The sequence below is a fragment of the Panicum hallii genome, chromosome 3 (genome assembly GCF_002211085.1).
Source record: "Panicum hallii strain FIL2 chromosome 3, PHallii_v3.1, whole genome shotgun sequence".
NCBI classification, from domain to species: domain Eukaryota; kingdom Viridiplantae; phylum Streptophyta; class Magnoliopsida; order Poales; family Poaceae; genus Panicum; species Panicum hallii.
In genome coordinates this window covers 54923412-54947903 of record NC_038044.1, presented here as the reverse complement: position 1 = coordinate 54947903, position 24492 = coordinate 54923412, and the positions used below count along the sequence as shown (strand labels likewise).

The 24492-nt window shown below is 43.6% G+C and overlaps 2 protein-coding genes across 2 annotated transcripts; both read right to left on the bottom strand.

The window, feature by feature from the left end:
* Positions 1-2783: 2783 nt before the first annotated feature.
* On the bottom strand, positions 2784-3690 carry LOC112886931. The gene has a single exon (XM_025952969.1). The coding sequence runs from the start codon at positions 3563-3565 to the stop codon at positions 2933-2935; it is 633 nt and encodes a 210-aa protein (XP_025808754.1). The 5' UTR covers positions 3566-3690; the 3' UTR covers positions 2784-2932.
* A 14754-nt stretch (positions 3691-18444) lies between these two features.
* LOC112887026 (actin cytoskeleton-regulatory complex protein PAN1-like) lies at positions 18445-20150 on the bottom strand. Its single transcript, XM_025953098.1, has 3 exons — positions 19356-20150; positions 19177-19245; positions 18445-18745 (listed from the first exon to the last, which is right to left on the bottom strand). The coding sequence occupies exons 1-3, from the start codon at positions 19895-19897 to the stop codon at positions 18733-18735; spliced, it is 624 nt and encodes a 207-aa protein (XP_025808883.1). The 5' UTR covers positions 19898-20150; the 3' UTR covers positions 18445-18732.
* Positions 20151-24492: the final 4342 nt, after the last annotated feature.

The following is a 24492-nucleotide window of genomic DNA, read 5'->3' as shown; positions in this document are numbered from 1 at the left end:
AAGAATACAGCTGGATGCAACCATACATGAAAGCTTCTAGTTCAATTGTTCAAGTCACCAAACATGAACAAGATGTAGGCAGCAAAAAAATAGGGCAAGTTATAGACGCAACTGTGACATAAAAAATCTGCCTCCTTGATTCTCATGCTTCCGGCGTGCAAAAGTGATGTGAGCCATGACATATCCAACATGTACTGTGCATCACAGTTCATCAGTAGTAATACAATAAACTTTACACACACTCTTTTGCCAAGAAGCTAAGGGAGGGCTGCTTTCTCGTGACTTTTCAATTGCCCATCAAAAACATTAATTATCATCTTTGCAATTATCTTCCTATCAGAGTTGCATTTAGCTAGTCAGTAATCTTTCGTCATCGCTCTAGTGCTATAAGAAATTATCACACTAAACGCCGCTAGAAGGAGATCAGACATTATGTTTCCATATGTTGATCAGATCAGTTCCCATTATGGATATTGTTCATATTATACTACAGTATAAACAACAATGTATATATATTGGCATCAACGTTGTCATTGATGGTGCAAAGTGTGCTCACTGCTCACACGAATGAACTTGATCAATCAGTGGCTGCAACCTAATGGAGTGCTTCAGCAGCGTCTGATAAATCTCTTTTGAACTAACCTCATGGTGACTGTTGATTCCTTGTTTCTCAGACCTAAGATTAGCTATTTGATGGCTTAGCAACCAACTTCAGGAGCTCCTTCCCATAATGGATGTAACGGAGATGATAACAGTGCGCAGTCTCTCGTAAAATCCAATTATAGAGACACTACCGAGTCCTGGCACATGGATGAGGTAAGTGGGTAGACATATTCCGAATAAGTGGGTGTCCTTTGTTGCTTGGAGTAGCATATTAAACTCAATAAAACTCGTAGGGTTTTTTGAGGTTATATGCTATTTTCAGCCCTTTTTGTATATATGTAATTTGGAATGTATCATACTCATATATCTATTTCAAGTGTAGAGACATTCGAAAGTACTTCTTATTGACAGTAGGAAAAAGCTCATTTTATTACCCTCAGCGATCCATTTTGTCTGCTTAATAACTCCCCACCCCCCTCCCGCGTAAATTTGAACATTCAAGCTGAGTGTTAGTTCCAAATGCATAATAATGTGAAAAAGTCAGTGGATGCAGACTACAGAATATATTGTTTTCTACTTTTATTTTATTCTCCGACCACCAAAAACCTCAGGCCTACAAATGAAGGAAGGTTTCTAGATGGTGCACAATGAATAATTCAGATAAATTCCTGGTATTCTGATTCGCGATCCATATCAAATCATACACCCAAAGGTATAGCTGTACTTCTGCCGAATGTTCTGATGATTGTTGCTGTAACTGAGACAGAATTGGTTAAGATATTTCAGACATAATTATGTACAACCTAATAAACAATACTATTTAATTTTGCAGAGGTTTTTTATTTGATCCTGTTTACAAAACCTGTGTATATGGATGAACAGATAACCCAAACATCATGGTTGCAGCATTCGAATTTGCTGGTGCTTCTCAGAGTGGGTGAAACTCCTGATATTTAAATGTGCAGTAGTGCAAGATGGACCAGTTCTGTAAAGTTAATGGCAGTTCTAGAATGAACAAGAATGAGTTTAACTTAAGCTGAAGATATAGTTGCAAGCGTAAATATTGGAGCATAAGTAAGCAGCTGTGTTCAAGATTCGAGAATGTGGTGTTTGTAACTGGGGAGCTAGGAAAGTGTTCTCATCGACCTTATCCAATGTTTTCCTGGCTGGCTAAGATATTCGATCTCTTCTCTGAAATAATTGGCTCCTTTTCAATATTCTATTTGTCTTTTTTTTCTTGTTTGTCTTTGGGAAAGGGTTCTGATGTCAACTACTATATGGTTCCTTTTTGACTTTATGTCCTCCGGGCTTATCCCAATGTGTCCTATTTTCACTCCAAGACCATTTTGTAGGTCCATGAGAATTAGGACAGCATGTGAATAGGTAAATTAGAAAAATATTGATTAATTACGGTACACATCAACCTCACTTCATCAGTTTAATTTGTGTTAATCATAGTCATAACATTTTCCAAAATTTTAAATTTTGTTTTTGCGTTCATCTCGTCACTTATTTAGTACCTCGTTGATTAGGGTTAAGGTGAAAAATAATCAACTTGGATCCCCAATTTATAAAAAAGAAGAAAATAACACATATATAGAAAAATGAATACCTAGAAAGTAGTTTGACGCCAACTTCTGCCTAATGCAATGGTGCTGTGGTTCACTGTTGTTTTTCTAAAAAACAGTTTCTTTTATTTTTTTAAAGCATATAAGAAGGTTCAAGACTGGGCTTACCAGTGCCAAGCTGACCATCCTATTACAGTTCCAAGCTCTCACTCGTTAGAGGCTACAACAATGTTTGGCTTGAAACAACTGAGCCACTCCCCCACCCACTGCATGTCGTGCCAACCTCGTCCTGGCCTTTTTGCTTGAGAAGAGGGCTCCACACCTGTACACGAATGGCATGCCAGGAAACAGAAATTCAGTCGCATTGTTAGGGAAATTTCTTCCGATAGCCATCTTGTTGCGCGTTTCCAGAGCTCCCAAGCAAAGCCTGTTCAAAGAAAAAGAGATTCATCAAGCTTGAGATGGCAATTTGTTTTTTACTTGAGCTAGTTGCCATCTTGATTAGGTGTCTGAAGCTTGAGGTATCCATTCTATGTGTTCCATTTGAGAGGGAACAAATTGTTGCCATCAATCAGTACTAAATGATACACATAACACAAAGCGATATAATTATATCAAAAAGGTTGCCCACTTCTTCCAAATCACTTCAGTTCGTTATTTACAGCAGTGTTGCATGAGCATTAAGTTAATTACAACATCTCTAGTACATATGTAACTCCTATCTTGATATGAAAACATGCATTCTACGTAGTACGTAGTGCTCAGCAGCAGCATACGAGCATCTGTGCCTCCTCGAGCTGCCTCTCCATGTTGAACCTCGCGATGAAGTCCTCCACGCGCCGGTTCAGCTCGTCGGCCGGCGGCAGGCCCCTCTCTTCCAGTTCCTCCTCTGCTGAGCAGTCTTGTCCTACCCCTGCGCTGACCTCTTCTTCCACTTCTGCTTGGAGTTCATCTACCCGATATACACCTGCATGAATAACTTCATCCTCACACTGCTGATCCATCTTCAGAGCTTCATTTACAGCTGCAGCATCCTGCTCTTCGCCTACTTCCATTACCATGCTGCTCTGTAGTCCTTGCTTGGTATCTTCAGGGATCGCCGGCAGCAATGCCTCTGTCACCAGCACCTCCTCCTGCTTATGATAACCATTTAGCACGCTCTCGTTCCTTGCAGCAATGTTAGCACGTGAGAGCTTGGACTCGCTGATGAGGAACACCACAATAATGTTGGAGAAGACAAAGAGACACTTGGGTGTGACAACAGTGGAGACGACAGGAGGGAGGGACTCCATGAAGAAGGCCCTTAGGTAGGTGTACATGTTAGGCGACAAAGCTACCATGGACAGGAAGGTAAGGGCAACAAGAATGGCCTTCATGCGGCTATGGAAATCCATGGCTTGGATCCTGGAATGAACATGCAGCGATGCAGCTTGTGCAATCTGTAGAGGGGGATGAAGTGAGGAAGAAGATGAGAAAGGAGACACACATGGGAACTTACAAGAAGCTACGGCGAGGATGATGAGGGGTATTATATACACATCAGGTGTGTTGCATTCCTCACTGGTTAAGTTATTCCCTCATAGAAAATTGTATCCTCTTTCTGTGTGCTGTCCGTCTGCTTTGAGGAAAAGCGATGCACGGAGGATGTGATGGCTGCATGCTTCTACCTGCTTGCCTTTAGGTTGCGGGCTCAACGCAAGTTGTATCGCTAGCCGTGGTTACAGCATGCTTCTGGATGTGGCTGCACACCGTCCACGGATTGCCATTCACCTTCCGGAGCAACACGTAGAGCATATTCTCCATAGCTTTTTGGTGGACATGGGCCATTTGGCATTGGCTCGTAGTCACAAGGCATTGACTCTGTAACCGCACGCAATCTTGTTTTTTTTACAACCTTATTTCAGCTAGCAAATTAATGCAAATCATGTTTACTTCAGGTTGTCATTTGGATGAAATCTTAAAGTTTTATGCTGGTTTTTAGACTTGACGTTGAAATGGAAGGTGAGCTTGGGACCACGGGCAATTTGGAGCACTGAACTCATTTTGAACATCATGTAAGACGTGTCGACTGCATGCTTTTTTTTCATGTTGGTTTAATTCATATGGACCGGGCGTGTCACGGAAATAAATAATGTGCACTACAAACTTAGAGTAGCATAGTCGTCGATTTTCTTTTTTACTGTTTTGTGTGTTTTTTGGGCTTAAATAATCTAGTCGGCCACGCTATTTCCATATGTCCAGACGCCCCAAGTATTTTGTGGACGTTGGTTGGGAAGGGTCCCATGCCCGGAGTCTAGAGTGCATGCCATGATGAGGTAAAGTGACGGAATATAACACAGTTGGTAGCTAGAATATTGCCAAACCTATTTTGATACGACCCATGCAGCATGCATTGCACTTTAGCAGCGGCACCAACCGGCTCATACTGCTGGACTCCTTTATTGGAAGATATAGTTTGTCCCATGAAGAGCAACTGTCGACATTACAGTTGCAATAATAAAACCTTTGCATTTCACATACCATTTTAGCACAAATAAAATCCCCAATAATCTATATTTGTACCGAAGAAAAAACCCGTAAAATTAGTACGTTATGCATAATGGAAAATGATATAAACAACGCATTAGGGCGCTAGATCTTCTGTATATGCAATTTTACACCTCGAGGCTTGAGCTCTAGCTAGCTTGTTCTTCCGAAGCATTACAGGCATGTAAGGGACACAGCTGGATTGGATGATGCATGGAAGCTAATGATTCAAGGAACCAAGCAGCCACTCTGAGATGTAGGTGACAAGCTAGAGAACCAGCGCCGGCGTAGCTTGTAACAACCAGATGTGAGCCAAGCAGCCACTCTGCCGTCTTGATTGGCATGCTTCTAGCGTGCAAAGTGATGTGAGCCGCAACCAACCATCAGGTACGGTGCAACGCATATGTGTGATCTCAGCCTTTATCACTTGTACTACCTTTTAAGAATGGCAGGACCTTAGTGGTCACCAGCAATTATTTGCATTGTCAGCTGGGACGACGAAGAGAGAGAGAGGAGCTAGGTTCCAGCTAGTCTTCCGGGCCCATGCCAACGCCAGTGACTAGCTAAGTGTTACTGCATTGCAACGGATTGAAGGGAATGGAAGATGAGATGCCCGTGGGGCTAGGACCTTGTGATGAGTGATTGAACAACACAGTGTGCGTGTGACGTTTCTCTTGGTTGGTGTCGTTGCAGGTGATAGGTGGAGACTGAACATGCGGCGACGTGTGAAAAATGAAGATATGATGCCACGCCGATGGACTGAGAGCGGTGAAGGGTGGATCAAGACTTGCGTTCAAGGGATTTGAGATCGTGCGGTGTATGTCTACTGTACCTGACGACACAGCGAGAGAACGTTGGTGGACGGTTTCTTGGTTAAGCCACAAAACCAAGATCCCGGACGTTCGTTGCGATGGACGTGGCCGAAGATGGGGACAATTGTCGATCGCGAGAAGATTCCGGATCGTCGTGCGGCGAGATCACGGGACGCCATGGTGCTAGATGGAAGGATCGAGGACATCGAGATTGTTTGCCGTGGAGGATGATATTGCGTGATACGCGCCGATTACGTTAATTTGATTTACGTAATGGAAAATTTGTAATTTAGGTAGTGCCACCTATGGGTTATAAATATATGGCACCTAGGATTGAGGGGAGGTGTTTTTTGTAGGGTTTTTGGGGCGTTTGCTACAGTAGCCGCCGTGAACAGTCTCGTGCTACAGTAGCCGCCTCCCTAAAGCTCTTCTTGCGTGCACTCCTCTCTTCAGTCTAGCTTAGGGTTTAATTCCTAGTGAGGGATTTTTGTTGATCTCTCTAATCAAGAGAGGGAGGACGATCGGGCGGAGGCTAGATGCAATTTTGTAAGAACAAGTATTTGGTTTAATACTTTATCATTAAGTATTGTTCTTCGTTTCATTGCATCGTGCTTATTTATTCTTCGTTAGGTTTATCGTCGGTTTCAATCTAGGTTTTCTTGATCCGCATTTTATACTTAATTTCCTTGCATAATATTTTGGGAATAGCTTTCTAGTGATCTTGTGAACCTATGTTTCGAGTTTCCTCGCGTTTGGATCTAATTTGCTAAAGTTCTTGAAATTTAGGAGTTTGATCTGTTTGCTTCCGTGCGAAACTATTTTGAGTTGCTCCCATTCACCCCCCTCTGGTTGCATTTTCCGGTCCTACAGAAGAAATGATGACGAGTTAGCTCCGCGAGCAGGATGCACTGTTTGCATTTCATCAGCAATGGCAAAGCGGCATATGAAGACAAGAGACGTATATTTTTCGATGAACATGGAGGCGTTTTTTGTTGTCATCTTAGACGAGGAAGATAGTGAGGGGCAGCGATTGCAATGGTAGATTGGTAGCCACCACGCCACCACGCCAGCCATCCTTGCCATCGTTGGCAATGACGAGTGGCGCGCCGATGCCACAGGATCACACCGACGCACAACCATTCACACCATAGCTGAGGGTTTTACACCATGCGCCCAACAAACTCACTGCAAATGCATGGACCACGGCCGACGTGGGCAGTGACCCAAACAGCGCAGCGACCACCTATGGAGCCGAGGAGCATGGCGGCTGGCGTGCTGGCCTGGTGTGGTGGTCGTGTCAGAGCCACTGGAGGGGAGGTGGCGGGTAGAGATCGGAGCGGCAGGAGCCTGCAGAGATAGAGGAGTTGAGAGGTGGGAAAGGAGGGACACGACATATGTGTGTGATAGAGATGTAATGGTATATATGGTAGGGGCGCCAAGGCCAGTCGGGCTATATGTAGTGTCGGCATGGATAGTGAACATCTGAGCTAGTTTTATCTATGGGGCACCATGTCACCTACCGCATAGATGATCGACCTGACCAGTACCATTTTCTCATTTTCTTCTTCGTAACCACCGATACCAGTACCGTTTGAGCTGCATGGATTGACAAGAGGGTACAAACACGTACGGCCGCTAACACATAGTGCCATAATTCTCTACTGACCACGCTCTTTATATCAAGAAACGCAGCAAAGTTGTTTGTTTAGAGGGCGTTGGATCGATTTCAGCGGTTCAGATCAATGCGCTGCCAAAACAGTCGATAGTACTTTTCTAAGCCAACGTCATCTTCACCCCTGAGGCACTAGTTCTTAGACCAAGATCATTGATCAATTGAATAATGGTCTAGATAGCTACTGCAGCGAATCTCTTCCGGCGCCTTTAACCAATAATCTTTAACCGTACCCCTCATTTTAGGAAAGGTAAATGAACGTCACTTTCACTGGCCACTTCATTCCGTAGTGCAGGGATAAGGAATACGAGAATCTGATTCCGGTCCGCCTTTTTTTTTTCTTCAGTCATGAATGCTTGAGTTGTACTGGAAGCTACTTCGTATAAGAAATACTGACAAGCCACCTGGACAGTCAAATAGATATTCGCGTTTTCTGAAGAGGCCATATGTGGATCTAAAGATCCAAGGGTAAAGCTTCCTCAGTTCAGGTGGTGTAGATTTAAGGCAGGAGTCGGAAAAAGGACGACACGTAGCATTTGTCTGATTCTTTTGGCCGATGATTGAAAGGGTGCGACCTGCATCCTCCCAGCCACAACTAGGCTGGAAATGGATTGAAATCCATATCCAAATCAATGGAGTCAAAATAATACTTAGATATGTGAAGTCCAATTACAGTATATATATATATATATATATATAGAGAGAGAGAGAGAGAGAGCTAGTCCAATTAAAGTGGAAAAAAGAAAATATTTTTGTAAAAAGGCACCAATATTTATTATACCCAAAAAGTATCATCAGATTATTCATGATGAAATATTTTTCCATAATAAATATTTAACTAGTGTCACACATATTGATAGTCTCTGTATATAAACTTGGTCAAATTTAAGGTAGTTTGATTTAGGAGAAAATTAGAATATGCTCTTTCTGTGACCGCAGATGTATATGGACTTCTGAGTTTGTGGTGTCCTGAGTTTGACCATGTTTATAAATGTGGACAATAATATTTATAATAAAATATTAAATACGTATCATTTAGATTCACTATGATATATTTTTATAAATCAATTTATTTGATGTGGTAGATGTTAATATTATTTAGAGTAACTTGATTTAGGACAAACATAGAAGTTATTAAATTTAGGGACGGAGGAAATACATGTTATGCTCAATTATCCTAGTCGTATTTGCATTTCAATATAAAAACAACTGAACTGAAGGCATTATTTGAACTCATGAAATACCTATGTATATAAATAAAATATATTCATGACACTCAAACTTTTTACCCATGATTTGTTGGCAAATTCAGAGTATATATATACGTGTTTTTCATTTCAACATATCGGAGGAGACAGACAGGCTCTCTCAATAGTGAAGTATACTAGTATATATAGCTCTAGAAGGCCTGGAGCATTGCGAACACAGTCGAAGCTAAATGTGTCCAGCTCAAGAGATATGGGTGTGTTTTGATCATCCTTCTATGAATTCTGCTTGTTGGTTAACATATTCCCCTTCTATGAATTATTGGCCGCTTTTCAATATTCTGTTATTCTGCTTTTCTTTTGTCTTTGCAAAAGCATTCTGATATGAACTACTCCTATAGGTCCTCGGGGCTTGTGGCAATCTACTCTACAGTGACCACCCTTTTTATCTTTGCAGAAAACTACGGCAGGCGTGAACCCAACCTGAACTTCTCAAAAATTTGCATGGCTATGTCCACGGATGACCGAAGAAATTACGAGCTCAACGCAACCCTGGAACGAGAACAAAAGAAAACTCAATAGGAAGACACATGACGATATATAAAAACTGAAAAATATAAATAATCTTTTTCAATAAGAAATAAATCTATGGACCAACTCGTCAAAACGTTCCAAGATACCTCCATGGATCATTCGAATACAAATTCTTGCTTCCGCACAAAAAAGAAATATTACGAGTGAAAGCTCTACCGACACTAGTACGATTATTCTAAGCTAGACGAAGAATTTTAACGATATAACTCAAATAAATGAATCTGGAAACGATATGCATCCTTTTTCACATCCAGTGCCAAGCAGCAGCTCCGGCGAAAACCACCCCCAAGCCTTCTCAAAATCTTCCCCGAGAGGCTTGCACTGCCCTTGTTAAATACGAGTACCATGGAGGCTGCCGTCAATCTTATTCCACACTGCCACACGATGACTTGCCGCTTGTCCTAGGAGGATACTACACCGTTACTACCCATTCGACCCGGTTTGCCGCCTCTCTGCTCTTCCAGTACCGTGGCCGATGCCCCCTCCGCTCACTCTAATCCACGGTTCTGGTCTAAAAGCTACCACTACCAGTAACTGACCCTAGACCATACCAAATCAGATGATCAGGATCCTTTTCATTGTTCAGGTTGCTGATATACCCATCGCATTGCATCGCGTGTCATTCGTATTGTTACACCCGGTTTTAAGGATAAAACCGAATGCACAAATATATGTATGCCAGAATCAAGTTTCATACATACAGTGACTTCATCAGTGAATAATCAGCAACAGTATCACGAAAAGAGAATTAAAAGACTATAAAGATTATTAGAGTTATACAGCTTATCCTGAAAACGAAGACTCCAAACTTCACAGGCAATCGGCCGGGGGTTGCGTAAGCCTAGAACTCAGCATCATCTTCAAAAGATTTCACATCACTTTCTCCTCTGAGCAGCAATTGTAAGAAATGTGAGTACACTTATGGTTGTTACTTAGCAGATGTTGGAAATTATATGACATGAAGGTCAAAAGTAAGGAAAGGCTGACTAGCTCACTGCGATAAGCAATTTTAGTTGGTCAAATTTTATTAGCAACTAAGGTATAAGTTCATACCAAAATCCACATTAAAAAGAGAAAAGAGATACAGCATAAGCATATCCAAAATCATATACATGGTTCACAATTTAATTCATCTTCAATTTCATTAATTATGTGAGGGTCCAACCCGCTCTTAATCGTGAGCACGCCCAATATATCAGTTTTCACTCTGCAGAGGTTGTACACTTTACCCACAATTCGTGTTTCCCTTAATGCCTGGGTTTGCAAGGCCCTTAAACACTTCCGAGGCGAGTAGCAGGATTCACTACGAGGCCTTTACAAAGATTCCCTAACTTATGACAATTCGCTAAGGTTTCAAATCAAAACGGTCATAACTCTTCCTAATAAGGTAGAAACCTTAACCAGGATCATATCATACCCTCGAGAGGACCGAGCTATACCCCGACGATGCAACCCCTCTTTCCCTTTTGGTAAGATCGTCATAAGCTAGTGTTTCTAATTAATCAGCCAAGACCAGAGCTATATAGTATTGTGGTTGCACTATTTTCCTGAATGGTTCTTCATGTTTCGATTAAATATATGATCTTGTATTAACAACGTATAGCGCATGAACATGGATAGAACAGATGTAGTATTATCATTATTGTCATCATGGTTATATATTATTCCTAAACTGGAACCAGTTATAGCAACTAAGCAGAAGCTACCCAACAAGAAAGATAAAACCCAGGTTGATAAGGAATGATCATAAAGACTAGGCATATCCTTAATTAGGATCCATCAAGTTAAGATACATGCATGCATAAATAAAAAGTTATATTTATTGTGATTATTAGGATAAAAGAATAATCAAGGAAAACACTTGCCTTTATCTTAGAGAATAGCTGCTCAAGTCTTCAACTCTTGTTCTTGAAACTCTAAATCTTCAAAGCTCTTAGATCGTGCTCCTTCTAACGTCACACAAGTATCGGACCGAAGCATACAAGCAAGCAAGCAAACAAGAACAATTAAGAACAGATACAACAAATAAAAGAAAAGCTTTAAAAGAGCATACAAAAGAATAGAGCTTGTTGCTACGGTCAAGAGGATGAAAGAAACGTGGAAAATGGAGTCAGGGTTGAAAAGAAACAGCTATCGAAAAATTTAATGTCATAAAAGAGAACAAAGAAACTATACGCTTCATTTATTTTAATTTGGAAAACTAATGTAAAAGATATTCAAAAGAGAATATCCCTACTATAATTAACTTATATTAGATTTGCATTTATAAAAATAAGGTACAACTTAGTCAAATTTTATATATAATTTTCTATGTACAAATTATCCTAATTAAATAATTAATTAGAAAAGAAACTGGTGAGAGTATCTAAACGTCGAACTTTATATGATTCCTGTTGAACTAATAAATTATAACTAAAATACTCTTAAGTTAATATTACTCAAATTAACATTAGTTAAGAAAATCGGAGTAAAGACTTAATTGGATTTTAATTGGAAAAACTAGATGAGGGGATATTATTAAAATTAAATTGATATTTATTTTTAAAAATAGGAACTATGGTACAACAACACTATTAAACGATAGCTTAGGGTTTTAAAAGACTAACGCAAAAAGAACGGATCAAAACGAGGAAACTATGCATGAAACAAGGATGCAAGGATCTATACGTGATTAACTATAGATTTCGGGGGCTAGCAGGGAAGATTTGCAAGACACAAAAAATAGTTCTTGCAAATAAAGAAAAGTTTAGGGTTAGATCTGAAAAAGACCATGGGTGGGGCTAGGTTGAAAAGATGCAATAGATCCAGGGGGTTTTCTGCAAAGTTTGCAAAACACACGAAAAACTTCACGAATTATAGGATTTTCAGGGGGCTAAATTGCAAAAGCTCAGGAACAACTCCCATGGTGGCCGGCAGCTACTGTTTCGCAAATTCCCATCGTTCTAAGGCACGGGAGATCGCGAGGAGTGGGGCAAAAGAAAGAGGATGATAAGGGGATTCGATTCCATACCTTACTTACCGCGAGGATGCATCGTGGTGGTCGTATTTCGCCGAAGAAGAGGGCGGCTGTGTTCTGTTAGTGGCTAGTTCTCCTGGGCGGCGGCGATGGGCAAGGGTGGTGCAGGAGGAGGCAGGCAGGGGGCGAGGTGAGGCGCGGCGGCAGATGCTCGGGCTGGCGGTGATGCTTGGGCGGCGCTCCTGGTGGCGCGCAAGCAGGAGAGCGTGCGGCGGCGGGGGGAGGGAAGGGCGTGAGCAGGGGGTGACGCGGGGGTGTGCGACGGCGGCACTGGCTGCAGGAGGCGCGAGGGCTCGCGTGGATGAAGCGCGGTAGTAGGGAGAAGTGTGTGGTCGCAAGGACTCGAGGGGAGGCCAGGGCCAGCGATGCAGGGAGGACGCAGGGGCCTGCGGGGGGGAACAGGGAGGAGGCGACGTTGGGAGGTGGAGTGCGAGCAGCACGGGCGCGAGGGCTCTAGCTAGGGCCAGAAATGCAGAATTTTTAGGGGCGTGGAGGCCTGGGGATCGGCGAGCAGGGACGAGGCGGCGCATCGAGCTGGGACTCGTCCTTGAGTCCAGATTGCCCTCGAGAGAAACGAGATTGGACTGACCAGCGGGCAGCGAGCAAAGAGAGGAAGGAAGAGATAAAGGAAGGAGAAAATAACCTCGCGTCGAGACTTGAATGGCGAGCGAGTTCAGTTTAGGGGCCGAAACATGAAAACGAGCTGACAGTGCTGGTTGAACACGACGAGCTATTCGAGAACATGAAATAGAAGAGAGAGATCAGGCTGGGTCATTGGCGGATTAGTTCAGGACCTTGCAGCGGCTATTCTGGTTATCAGAACCGGCGGTTCACTAGCGTCAACGAGCAACCAAACTCCAGGATAGAAAAAGAAAGGAAAACGAGGGGGTTCGCCTAGGCTTCCTCAAAGAGAAGCTTCTCGTCTATTTTCTCGATGAAACGCGACACACGATGAGATAGTGGTGGTGACCGATTTGAAGCTCGCATGCGGCACGTTTCTAGGGTTTAAGGCGGAATAGACCCAAAATGAGTTGAATCCAGTTCAAGATGAAAAGAAAATAAATTTCTTTTCCAGAATATATTTTCAGACCCAAAATAAATCTAGAAAAGTCCAGATAAATCTTTTAAACCATGAAAAATATATCCTGAAGAATTCTAAAAATTTCGGGAAAAAAACTAGGACATGAAAAGTCCAATAAAATACTCGGAGCCCAAGAAAAAGATTTTAGAGCTTTCCAATAAATGGATTTAGCTCTACGAAAAAAGAGAATAATTGCCAGAAAAATCTTTAGAATTCACGGAAAACCCTATTGATAGATGAACACGTTCTAAAAAATACTCACATCCTAAAATTAAATATTTTAGGGTGTGACACCTATTCCCCTCACATTGTTTTTGGCGTCTCATATAGAACACTAATATGATTCCTCGCTAGTAGAGTAAAACCCCGGCATCCATCTCTGATATATTCTTGAGGACAAAATCTAGGTATCTCTTTCTTATCAGATGCAGGGAAGATGACGGCAAGAAAGAAGGGAGGAAATCAACGGTAAGGCGAAATTGTCATGCCCATCCATAACACATTCTGTGGAAATAAAAAATTCAATTCAGTTTTTAAGTTTGGTGCTACTTGTCTTTTTTAGAATAAGGAAAATCCAGCCTTGACCTCTGACATCAAGAGGCTACAATCAAGTAAGCAAAAGTGCAGTACGCAGACCGCTTAGCAAAAGCTAACAACCCCTACCTTTAAACGAAAAGGTTCAAAACAATCCTCTCACACACTCAAGAAAGAGCAGAACAACTAATAAGTGATTCTACTTCTAAAGTTCCATCCTCGCCTTGCAAACAGCTCCAGCACCAGTCCCTCCATCATGTTTCTCTTCCTCTTTAGCAAACTGTGATCAAAGCCTTCTCCAGTGCGTTCCCCTGAAGATAACCTGCAGAATGAGTTAGGCTGTCTTCTATTGAAAACTGCATCATTTCGGCACAACCAAATAGCCCAGCACATTGCTGCAGCCCCTAACCAAACTTGTTTCCTGAGCTTCTGAGAGAAACATCCCAGCCAGGATCCCAACATGTCAACGACACTAGTAGGTGGTTTAATTCCAAATGTAAAAAAGATAGCATTCCACACAACAAACTTTGCCACATGACAATCAAAGAAAAGGTGTTGTATTGTTTCATCTTCTAGGTAGAAGCAGCATTGGCTTCCCCCCTGCCATCTTCTTTTTAACAGATTATCTTTTGTTAGGATGACACCTTTCTGAAGATACCACAGGAATACTTTTATTTTTAACGTCACTTTTAGTTTCCATGCAATGCTCCTATTGGGCACTCTATCTGTTTGCATTAGGTCCTTGTACATAGACCTCACAGTAAATTCAGAGTTCTTGGTCAAAATCCATTTAAAAGAATCATTGGCTACTATATTCAGTACTTTAGAGACTAGCTCATGCCACAACTGCAACTTATCCCCTACCAGGGTTCTTCTGAAAGAAATATTTAGGGGAGTTGTGCTAAGGACATCAGTTACAGTTTGATTTTTTCCTTCTAACAATATTATAAAGAGAAGGAAATTGCTGCTATAATGGTTTCTGACCCAACCACCAGTCCTCCTAGAATCTAACTTGATTGCCATCCTGGACCAGGAATTTCCCCCTTTCAATGAAAAGTTCCTTGATTTCCATTAAACCAGACCAGAATTGAGAGTCTCCTGGCTGTTTAGTTACGTGTGTCAGAGTCTTGCTACCTAGGCATTTCCTCTTAAGGATCTGTTGCCATGTGCCCTCCTCTGTCAGCAGCTTAAACAACCACTTACTTAGTAGACAAACATTTTGGGCATCTAAATTAGTGATACCCAATACTCCAACACTCTTAGGTCTAATCAAAATGCTCCATTTGGCAAGTCTGTATTTTTTCTTATGCTCATCACATTGACAAAAGAATCTGGACCAAATACCAGTTTCTTGAGAACTCCTTTAGGAATTCTGAGGAAAGATAGCATAAACATTGGTAAGCTTGTCAATATTGAGTTTATCAATACCAACCTTCCTCCCATTGACAACAGTTTTTCCTTCCATCTACTCAAATTTTTCTGAAATCTTTCTTCTATCTAACTCCAGTCTTTAATAGCTAACTTCTGATGATGCATTGAAATACCCAGGTATTTAAAGGGAAGTGAGCCCTCTTTGCATCCAAATACCTGAATATAGTCTTCTGTCTTTCCTTTAGCTTCTCCAAGTCAAAAGAGTTCACCCTTATGAAAGTTGATCTTTAGTCCAAACTTCTGATGATGCATTGAAATACCCAGGTATTTAAAGGGAAGTGAGCCCTCTTTGCATCCAAATACCTGAATATAGTCTTCTGTCTTTCCTTTAGCTTCTCCAAGTCAAAAGAGTTCACCCTTATGAAAGTTGATCTTTAGTCCAGCCAAGCTTTCAAAAGCACACGACACTAATTTCAGGTTTCTTGCTTGCTCAATGTCATCTTCTAAGAATAGAATTGTGTCATCTGCATATTGGAGAATTGACAGTCCTCCATCCACCAGATGTGGCATAACTCCTTTAATTGATTGTCCTCTCTTGCCCAAGAAACCAGCAAAGCTAGCATATCAGCCACTAAGTTGAACAAGATTGGTGATAAAGGGTCACCCTGTCTTAGTCCTTTCTTTGTTTGGAAGAAACTGCCCACATTATCATTGATCTGGATCCCAACACTTCCTCCAGTCACTAATTTTTTTTATCCAATCACACCATTGAGGAGCAAAACCCTTCATTCTCAAAGTTTGTTGTAGAAATTCCCAGTTCACCTTATCATAAGCCTTCTCAAAATCTAATTTTAACAGTATTCCACTTTGCTTTTTCCTTTTAAGTTCATGAATGGTCTCATGCAGCACAACTACTCCTTCCAGTATATATCCTCCTGGCAATAAAGCACTCTGAGAAGGTTCAATTATTCTATTTGCCACTGCCGTTAACCTTGGTAAAGATCTTAAAACTAACATTCAACATACAGATTGGCCTATATTGTTGAATCATTTTCACTTCCTGGAGCTTTGGTATCAAAGATATTACTCCAAAATTCAGACTAAACGGGTCAAGATTTCCACCATGAAAGTCCCTGAACATGGCCATTAGGTCATCTTTTATGGGGCTCCAAAAAACCTGATAAAACTTCACAGGGAAACCATCAGGTCCTGGGGCTTTATTATGTTTCATTTGGAAAATTGCCTCTCTGACTTCCTTCTCTGAAAATTCCTCTCAGGGCAATGTTCTCCTCCTCTAGAACTTGTGGTATATCCTCTCTTCTTGTCTCATCCAGAGGAAAAACATCCTTTTCAGCACTCCCAAACAAACTCTTATAGTACTTTGTGATGTACTTCTCCAAATTTTCCTCTCCTTCTATTATTTCTTCCCCTTGTTCTAGCCTATATATATCCTGCTCTTCCTTCTTTTAACATTTGCTACCATCTGAAAATATTTAGTGTTACTGTCTCCCTGAAGTAATTTTTTGGTTTTGGCTCTTTGGAACCACTTGATTTCCTCCTCCCTCAGAAGCTGAGCCAGCCTATCCTTCAAACACTACTTAAGGTCCCACTCCTGCTGACTTAAAAGGCAAACTTCTGCCTTCCTATCTAGTTCATCAGTTCTCCTTAATAATTCCTGCTTCTCCTTCCTGTAAGCACTATTCATATTCACTGCCCATCCTCTGAGGAATTGCCTTAGTCTTCTGATCTTGTTTCACTGCCCAACCATTTATGTGTTGATACATTACCTAGATCCTTTGTCTCTAACTGTAACTTAGGGTATATTTGATTTGAGGAATGTAATGGTCGATCATCTTCTCATTCACCTTTCTGTTTGGTTCATGAACTGGGATGGGTTGATCCATTAGCACCCATTCCTCACAAGGCAATGGTTAGTATAAGCCCGAGAAATGGAGTTATCCAAAAAAAATACATGGGATGACCTTATGATGGACCCTCCTCATCGTATTTGAGGTGGTTTCTTAAATCAAACACCCTTTTACGTAATTGTCCGATATAACAATCTGATCTACTTTCGATGAGATTAGTACTCCGCAGTTGCAGTTAAAATATTAATAGTATTATGCAATGTCCTGCTCTATTAATACATTCAGAAGGGTGCTGTCAGGTACCTCGTTCTTTTTTTAAAAAATATTTTGCAATGAAAATAGTAACTTCGTCTATGCAATTCCATGTTTTTTATGAGGAATATACCTTGTAAATGTAGCCAACTACCAATTATTTGTTACTCCTACCACATTTGGCCTTTTGTATTTCCTATACTCAGCCGTTCCTGTTTGTGGGCATATTATTTGTCATGGTAGTTTAGCTGATGCAATGCAAAGCTACAATTTATATGCTTGTAGGGTTAAGACCATTAGTAGCTAACTGTATCTACTGTTTGACCACACTTCAAACTTGCATCTTGATAATTCTGATTTTTTTGAGAAGCTTCAAAATTCTGATGATTCTGATGAAACGACAACATAGATCTAGGGGCGGGACCTAGGTCATAGTGTAGTCAGAGCCTTTTTTTTTTGTCTGGGCTAACACACCTCAGCAAAATAAGTCCAAGTCCTCTTAACAATCAGAATTGAGCAAGGGCCTATACCCTTGTCGGGCCATTCTTGGGTCGGCCTCTGCATATATCCAATTAGATATACCCACTGGAGGATTACATTATTGATGACAATGTGTTTGATTCTTGGGATAATGAGATAGCTGAAGAGCTAAATGACAAACTGAAACTGCTGAAGCAGGGGCAGGGACATCTTATATACTGCAGTATACCAAGAGGCACATGCAGAGGAAATGTAAGGTCAGGATTCTCGTGGCAACACAGACCATAGTTGTGCTGCGGCGGAGGATAGTTGTGCGTGTGGGAAGGATTAGCAACCGATGTCTGCGCGCCGTGCTGGTGGTGGGGCATGTCGAAGTCGCCGGGCAGGGAGAAGTTGAACTGCGGCCAGGGCAACGGCGGCGGCGCGGCATGAGGGGAGGCGTGGGCGTAGCCGCACAGGTGGTGGTGGTGGTGCGGCATCGCCTGGGCGTGCCATGCGGATCGGTGCTTGGCCTGGGTGGCGGCGCCGGTGGCCGGTGGTAGGCGTTACGGCGTACCATGACGAGCTCGGACTGGACGGAAGCGGCAGCGCAGTGGCGGGTGCCGGGCCAGGGTCGTGGTCCTGGGGTCCGGGCGTCCGGCCGGAGGCAACCGCAGTGCATGGACGTCGAAGTTGCAGGCTTGGCAGTATAGTATTGGCTGCTATGGACACTGTAGTAATTCGTCCTCTTTAGCTTGGATGTTCTTCTTCTCAGGTTTTAGGGCAGCAATAAACACTGGAACCTCAAATAGTATCCAAGTCCAAAAGGGAGGTCAAAGCTTGTCCAAGTATTTAGTTAGTTGCAAACAGAATTATACATACATGCCACACGCAGCCAAGGCGCTTAAATTTTATAATAGAAATACCGACATATTACAGGCTCTATATATTATGGGCTCCATAGCACAAGACACATACAAAGTTCTTGCATAACGGCGGCAAGGAGCCTGAGTGATTTACTAGGAGAAGGTCCAACGACATTGCTCACACTTATGGCTGGGTGCAGGTGAGAATAAAAAATATCTAGTCATCATTGTCATCGTAGTCGTAATCATCCACGTCGTCCCCAAAATCCCTCGCATCGTCTTAGTCATCCGCATCTCCATTGTAGTCATCCATGTAGCCTGAAGCAAATTTAAGATGGATTAATACATACTTAGATTCTGTTTGGATCCAAGTATTAATAGGTGAAAGTGTTAAACTTTAGCAATAGCTCATCCAGACTGGAATGCTAATGGGGTGAGCTAAATTTTAGCCAACATATGCATGAACGGTAATATATATGTGCTAAAGTTTAGTACTCAACTTTAGCTCCTCCAAACAGATCGTTAATTACGTACTTGTGCAAAAAGCTATGTACCAAATAGTACATATATAGGGGCGTAGAGTTTAGACGACTTTACAGTAATTTCAACACATAGGATACGTATTACGTGAAGCATTAAGCATATGAAATTACTGATTTGCAAAACTAATACAGATTATTATTTCATATGAGGAATAAATAAAGTAACTGCAAATATAGAGGTGACATGGTTCGTGGAACAGCACTTGCCTCCATGGTTGTTGGTGGCCGGGTATTGTTGCTGATGATGATGGTTGTAGCTCACCGGCACACAGGGATCTGCTAGTTCGTGAAAAAGCAAGATGAAAAACAGTCACAATCGAAATAACCGATCACCAAGTTCCATATCGAAGACAACATAAGGTCAGCAATTCTGTGGTGATCGAAACCTGCTCCGTTCCCGTAACCATGGCTGTGCTGCGCCGCTGGATAGTGATGGTGCATGAGCACAGGATTGGCACCCGAGGTCTGCGCGGCGTGCTGGTGGTGGGGCTGGTGCAAGCTCAAGTGGCCGGACAGGGACACATTGACCTGCGGCTTGGGGCGGCGCCGGTGCGGGAAGAGCTGAGGCGTGGCCGCACTGGTGGTACTGCGGCGGCGGCGCCGGGGCGGCGTAGCTTGAAGAGCTCGGCATAGGCCTTGCCGGCTGCACCACCGGTGGTAGTGGTGGCGGCGGATGGTGGGGGGCGTTCGCCGTGGGCAGCACTGGCAGCGTGGTCCGGGCCTGGGTCCGGGGGTCCGGCCGGAGGCAGCCGCCGTGGGCGTCGAAGTCGCAGGTGTCGCAGCGGTAGCGGAACTCGGCGGCGATGGTGCCGCCGCAGAGGTCGCAGCGGTTGCCGCGGAGGAGTTGGTAGGCTAGGTCGTGCTGGGGGTGGGCCGCGCTCCGGAGGGCCATCGGCCAGGAGTTGTCGCCGCCGCCACCGCTCACCATTTCCGCCCGTTCTTGGTCTCGCTCTTGCTGCACGCAGCATCAGATTTATACGCACGATGCGTGGGCGAGGACGACTTTGCCATTGACGCGTCATCGTCCCTCCCATCTGGTTATTTTGCGCGCTTCCTGATGCTGGTGGGAACGCACACGCTGGAGAGTGGCCATTTCCAGGTTCGTCGGATCCCAGAGCGCGTACGAGGCTATTCATCGGGATGGGGATGGTCACTCCCTGAGGAGACTTCACTTCGGACAAAGGGATGGTCGTCTCCTCTCGTCTCTGGAACCGGGACACACGCGAGCTGCCATGACACGATTCAGAGGAGAGTTGGTCGTGTGGCAATACTTGGTCGACGGCGTTCAGAACCGGCACGGTGTGTGAACGGGCTGGTCCAGTGATGCGATGCGCCCGAGTGAAGTGTGTTTACCCTTAATATATATATATATAGTCATCATGCTATTTGTATATTTATTAGAAAGAAGTCTATTTTTGCTATCCAACAATCGCCTCAGTTTGTTTTTGACCATCGAATTGCAAAACCAGAAATTTTTAGCCACCCAACTCTTAAAACGGTTCATATTTGACCATCAACTAGTTTTGATGGTAGTTTTGCTAACGTGAACGCCACATGGCGGTGGGGCCCACCTATCACCCTCCTCTCTCTTTCTTCTCTCCTCTCCTATCCCTCTCCTCTCACCCTGCGTCGGCTGCCATCCTCCCCCCACCTCTCCAGCTTGCCTAGCCGCGCTGGCCCGCGGCGGAGCTGCAGCTCGCTTTCTCGGCAGCACTAGCCCACGGTGGAGCTTGAGCTCGCTCGGTCTTCTTCGCGTACCCGCCGGAGCTCAGGCCAGCACGGCGTGCGCCCTAGGAGGAGGAGGACCACACAGGTGCCGCCTCACAAAAACGCAAAATATTTGATCTTTGATTCACGCCTCACATATTATCTCTGTTGTTCATTTTAGCTTTGTTCCAAGACAAATTTCTCTAACTTTGTACAAGTTTATAGAAAAAATATATAAATGCAGCACATGTTGTGAAATCGCGTTAACATGCAAAAAAATTATTAGACTTCCTATAACTGTGTGGGCTTCCTTTGTTGGCTTGTGCATTTGTCATGGGCGTATTGGGTCATAATATATCACAACTATCACTCTTGGAAACTTATCCTAATGCCACTACAACACAATCTAATGTAGAGATACTTTTGTATATAGATATTTTATAATAATTTGTCTTTACAAATATATCACAATATATTGTAAAGGCACTTTTTGTGGCACTTTAGAAAGCGTCACATGTATTGAGACACTATTTGAGGCATTTTAAATCATAGAGATATTTTTTAAATCATTTCATAAAATATCAATATAGATTAGTAGGGGCAAGTTTGAGACACTTAAATTTTGACCTTAGCCCCATAGAGGTGTAGTTTGAGTCATTCATTTTAATATCTTGAGACACTATTTAGATCACTGAGGCGCATTATACAATACTCATAAGAATTATACTAAGTGTATGTGTAACAATTGCTGCAAGGATAAGATGGCTAGCAAGCTGGAAATTATGCAATATGGTGTGAGGTAGCTCCATCACTCAAGTATTATCAAGGTTTTTAATATTTGACCTAGAGAGTAGAGATATAATAGTGTGTCATTACAAGTTATCCTGTAGAACATAGACAATTAACAAAGTGTCTCTTCTATCAAAGAGACATTAGTTGTAGTGGCACCTCTACAACATAGTGAAAAATGACAACAATTACATAGAGACAACGTAAAATGTCTCTAGAAGTAAAAAATAGTGCCTCTACATGCATGTTTTGTTGTAGTGTGCTATGGCTATGTCACCGAAAACTCCTTCTGATTACCCGCTGGGAGAAAATGGTAAGGAGAAAAAGGTACATAGATCGAGTATCTTACCTCTATTGCATATGCTACCTCGTTAAAAAACTCGCATTGAGAAAACGTAGGGGGATATAACTCAACAAAAGGAAAATAGATTACAATATTATTTGAATCCTTATGGATTTTATTGTGGTCCACACAATCCTTATACCTTGATCCCCTAAACTTTGGCCGAAGTTTAAAACATTCTTTTGCTCCCTTGAAACTAGGAGCAATAGGGTATTTGTGCTCCAAACTGATTGTTAGACCTCCCTTTTGCGCTAAACACCAGGCTTTTATGGTAGAACTCCAAGTTGGATATTCGTTCCCTCTAAAGACAAGAAGCATTGAAGTCTTCTTATCATTTCATTTCTTTATATAGTCATATTTTTGAATAGATATGCAAGTAATGATCTTGTGACATTTCTCAAGGGATATTCCACTTTTACATCTCAGTGTCGCTATGTGAATTATGAGTATGTAGAATTCATGAGAGATATATTTTCTTGTATTACCATATCCTTTAGCTACATATATATCGATCTTGTTTAAAACATGTTTTATAATTTCCTCCTTCCTGACCTTATGGGATATAACTTCCTCCATGCATATACAAACTTTGGATTGTAATAACCAGTCTTATGATTTGGCATATTATACTATTTTGCCAAATTTCTTAGTTAGTAATCTTGCATGTCTACTTCAAAGATTTTCAAACACGCCCATTATCTTAATGTTGTCTATGATCGAGGTCATCCAGATACTTATGTCTCTTTACCTCTGCTAGAGTGATATCTCATTGATTTTAAGTGATGTACGAATCCAAAGTATTCATCACTTGAATTCGAACATATATGTCATGTTGTGCCTTTCATAGATCATATATAGTATGTCTCTATCCCAATAATCCACATTGGCGATCATTGTTCATGATCCCTTGAGTATTCATTGATCAATGTATTCTCTTGATTGTCCCCCCTCCCCCCGCCCCCCACCACGCCCCTTTGTTCCTCACTTCCCTTTGCCGCGCCGCCGCTCAAGCCGGCCACCGGAAGTCCGTGTGGCTCGCAAGGATGGTGGCGGCGGGGCAGCTTTCTTCTCCCTCGCGTCCAGGTGGGCGCGGCCGCCTTGGCAGTCGGAGCGGACGGCTCGTGGCGGGGCCGGCATGGGTGGCCGGATCTTGCATCGGCTAGCGTGGATCCAGTGTCCCCACGGCTGGATCCGCCAATGGGCATGGCAGTTGGCTGCTCCCAGGTATTGGCGGACCCAGAAAATTTTTGGAGCCCGAGCGACAATAGCTATGCCTGTCTATACTTAGATTAATTTATGCTTGTTGTGTGCGCTAGCTAGCTATCCTAAGCTTAGGTCCATGGCATTTCTTTTGCCCAGATGCCCTTTCGCTCACCTGGGAGCCCGGGCCAGCACCCAGGGTGGCCAGGCTCTAGGTCTGCCACTGCTCCCAGGCGCGGGGCGGAGACGAGGATAGCGACGAGCGCGGGCGTGGGCACGGAGGTGCCGTGAGCGTGCGGACATGGGCGACGAGGTGGCACCAAGGCACGCGTGCACGGAAGTGGAGGCGGCCGCAGTGGAGCTAGCTCGGACGGTGAGGTCATAGGCCGGGGCCGCCCTCTGGGCGCGGTTGCCGCGGCCATGTTTGGCAGCAAGGACTGCGACACCAGCCTGCTGGACCGGCGGCAGTCGGCCAGATGTGGTAGGGAGGCTCCTCTGCTCAGCAACTCCTTTCTTCGGTGGCGGCGTGGGGTGTCGCGGTCGGGTGGCTTGTGCGATGTGTGCCAGCGATGCCATGGTGGCGCGGCGAGGACTCCTTGCGCATGGATGCACTGGTGGCACCAAGGTGGTGGTGTCGGTGTCATCGGGCCACCTTCCCTCGACAAAGGAGTTATGGAGGTGGAGATGCGAGAGGGAGGAGGCTTGGCACAGGTGGTTGGTTGGTGGCGGGGGTGCAGGCAAGCTGGCGAATCTTGTTGGTGATATCCTGAGGTCACTGCAAGCAGGAGGCGGTAGGCGAAAGCTCTACTTGGTGCGTCCGGCTGACAACAGCGATGTCTTGGGTGCCGCAATTCCTGTTGGGGATGCTGTCTTGGCGCTCTCCTCGCTTCAGCATCGGAAACTCTAGGTGAAAACCATGCCAAAGCTCTTGGGCAGGCGGCAACGACGCATGCAGCATCGTATCCTTCTTGAACGCGTCGAGTTTCCGTTCTACCTCCCTATCCTCCTGACGACCTTATTGTTGCTTCATGTGTACGATGGTGGGCGGCGTGCCGTATGTTTCTCTGTTTTGCTTGGCGGTGATCAGTCATATATAGCAGTGGCTGTGTCAGTGCTAAGCTCTTGCCATGATAGATTTGGGCCTTACGGTGGAGTGCGTGGAGACCTAGTTGAAGACTGGGGGCGGATGGCCATGGTCGGTGTTGGCGGCCAAGAAGTGGATGTTGGTGCAGTGTCTAGAGGGCAAGACTTCTACTTGGCATTTGAGGGCGACGGTTAGAAGGGGTTGTGTGCCAGTGGTGACCACGAAGTTGGCATGAGGCCGGCAGTTTTGCTTCGCCAAAGGGACCTGTGCGTTGAGGCATCGGGCGGTCTCACAGAGCGGTGGCTGCTTCGGTGCCAGGTGATCCTCTTATGGCTGCCAGAGGCCCCATGTGGCATTATGCTTTCCTGGACAAGGCGTCTAGTTTGCTTGGTGCCGCAGT

Coding starts and splice junctions, on each gene's coding strand:
- LOC112886931 (XM_025952969.1), bottom strand. CDS start 3,565: ATGGATTTCCATAGCCGCATGAAGGCCATTCTTGTTGCCCTTACCTTC.
- LOC112887026 (XM_025953098.1), bottom strand. CDS start 19,897: ATGGTGAGCGGTGGCGGCGGCGACAACTCCTGGCCGATGGCCCTCCGG. Junction 19,246..19,355: donor TGGTTACGGGAACGGAGCAG/GTTTCGATCACC, acceptor ACGAACTAGCAG/ATCCCTGTGTGCCGGTGAGC.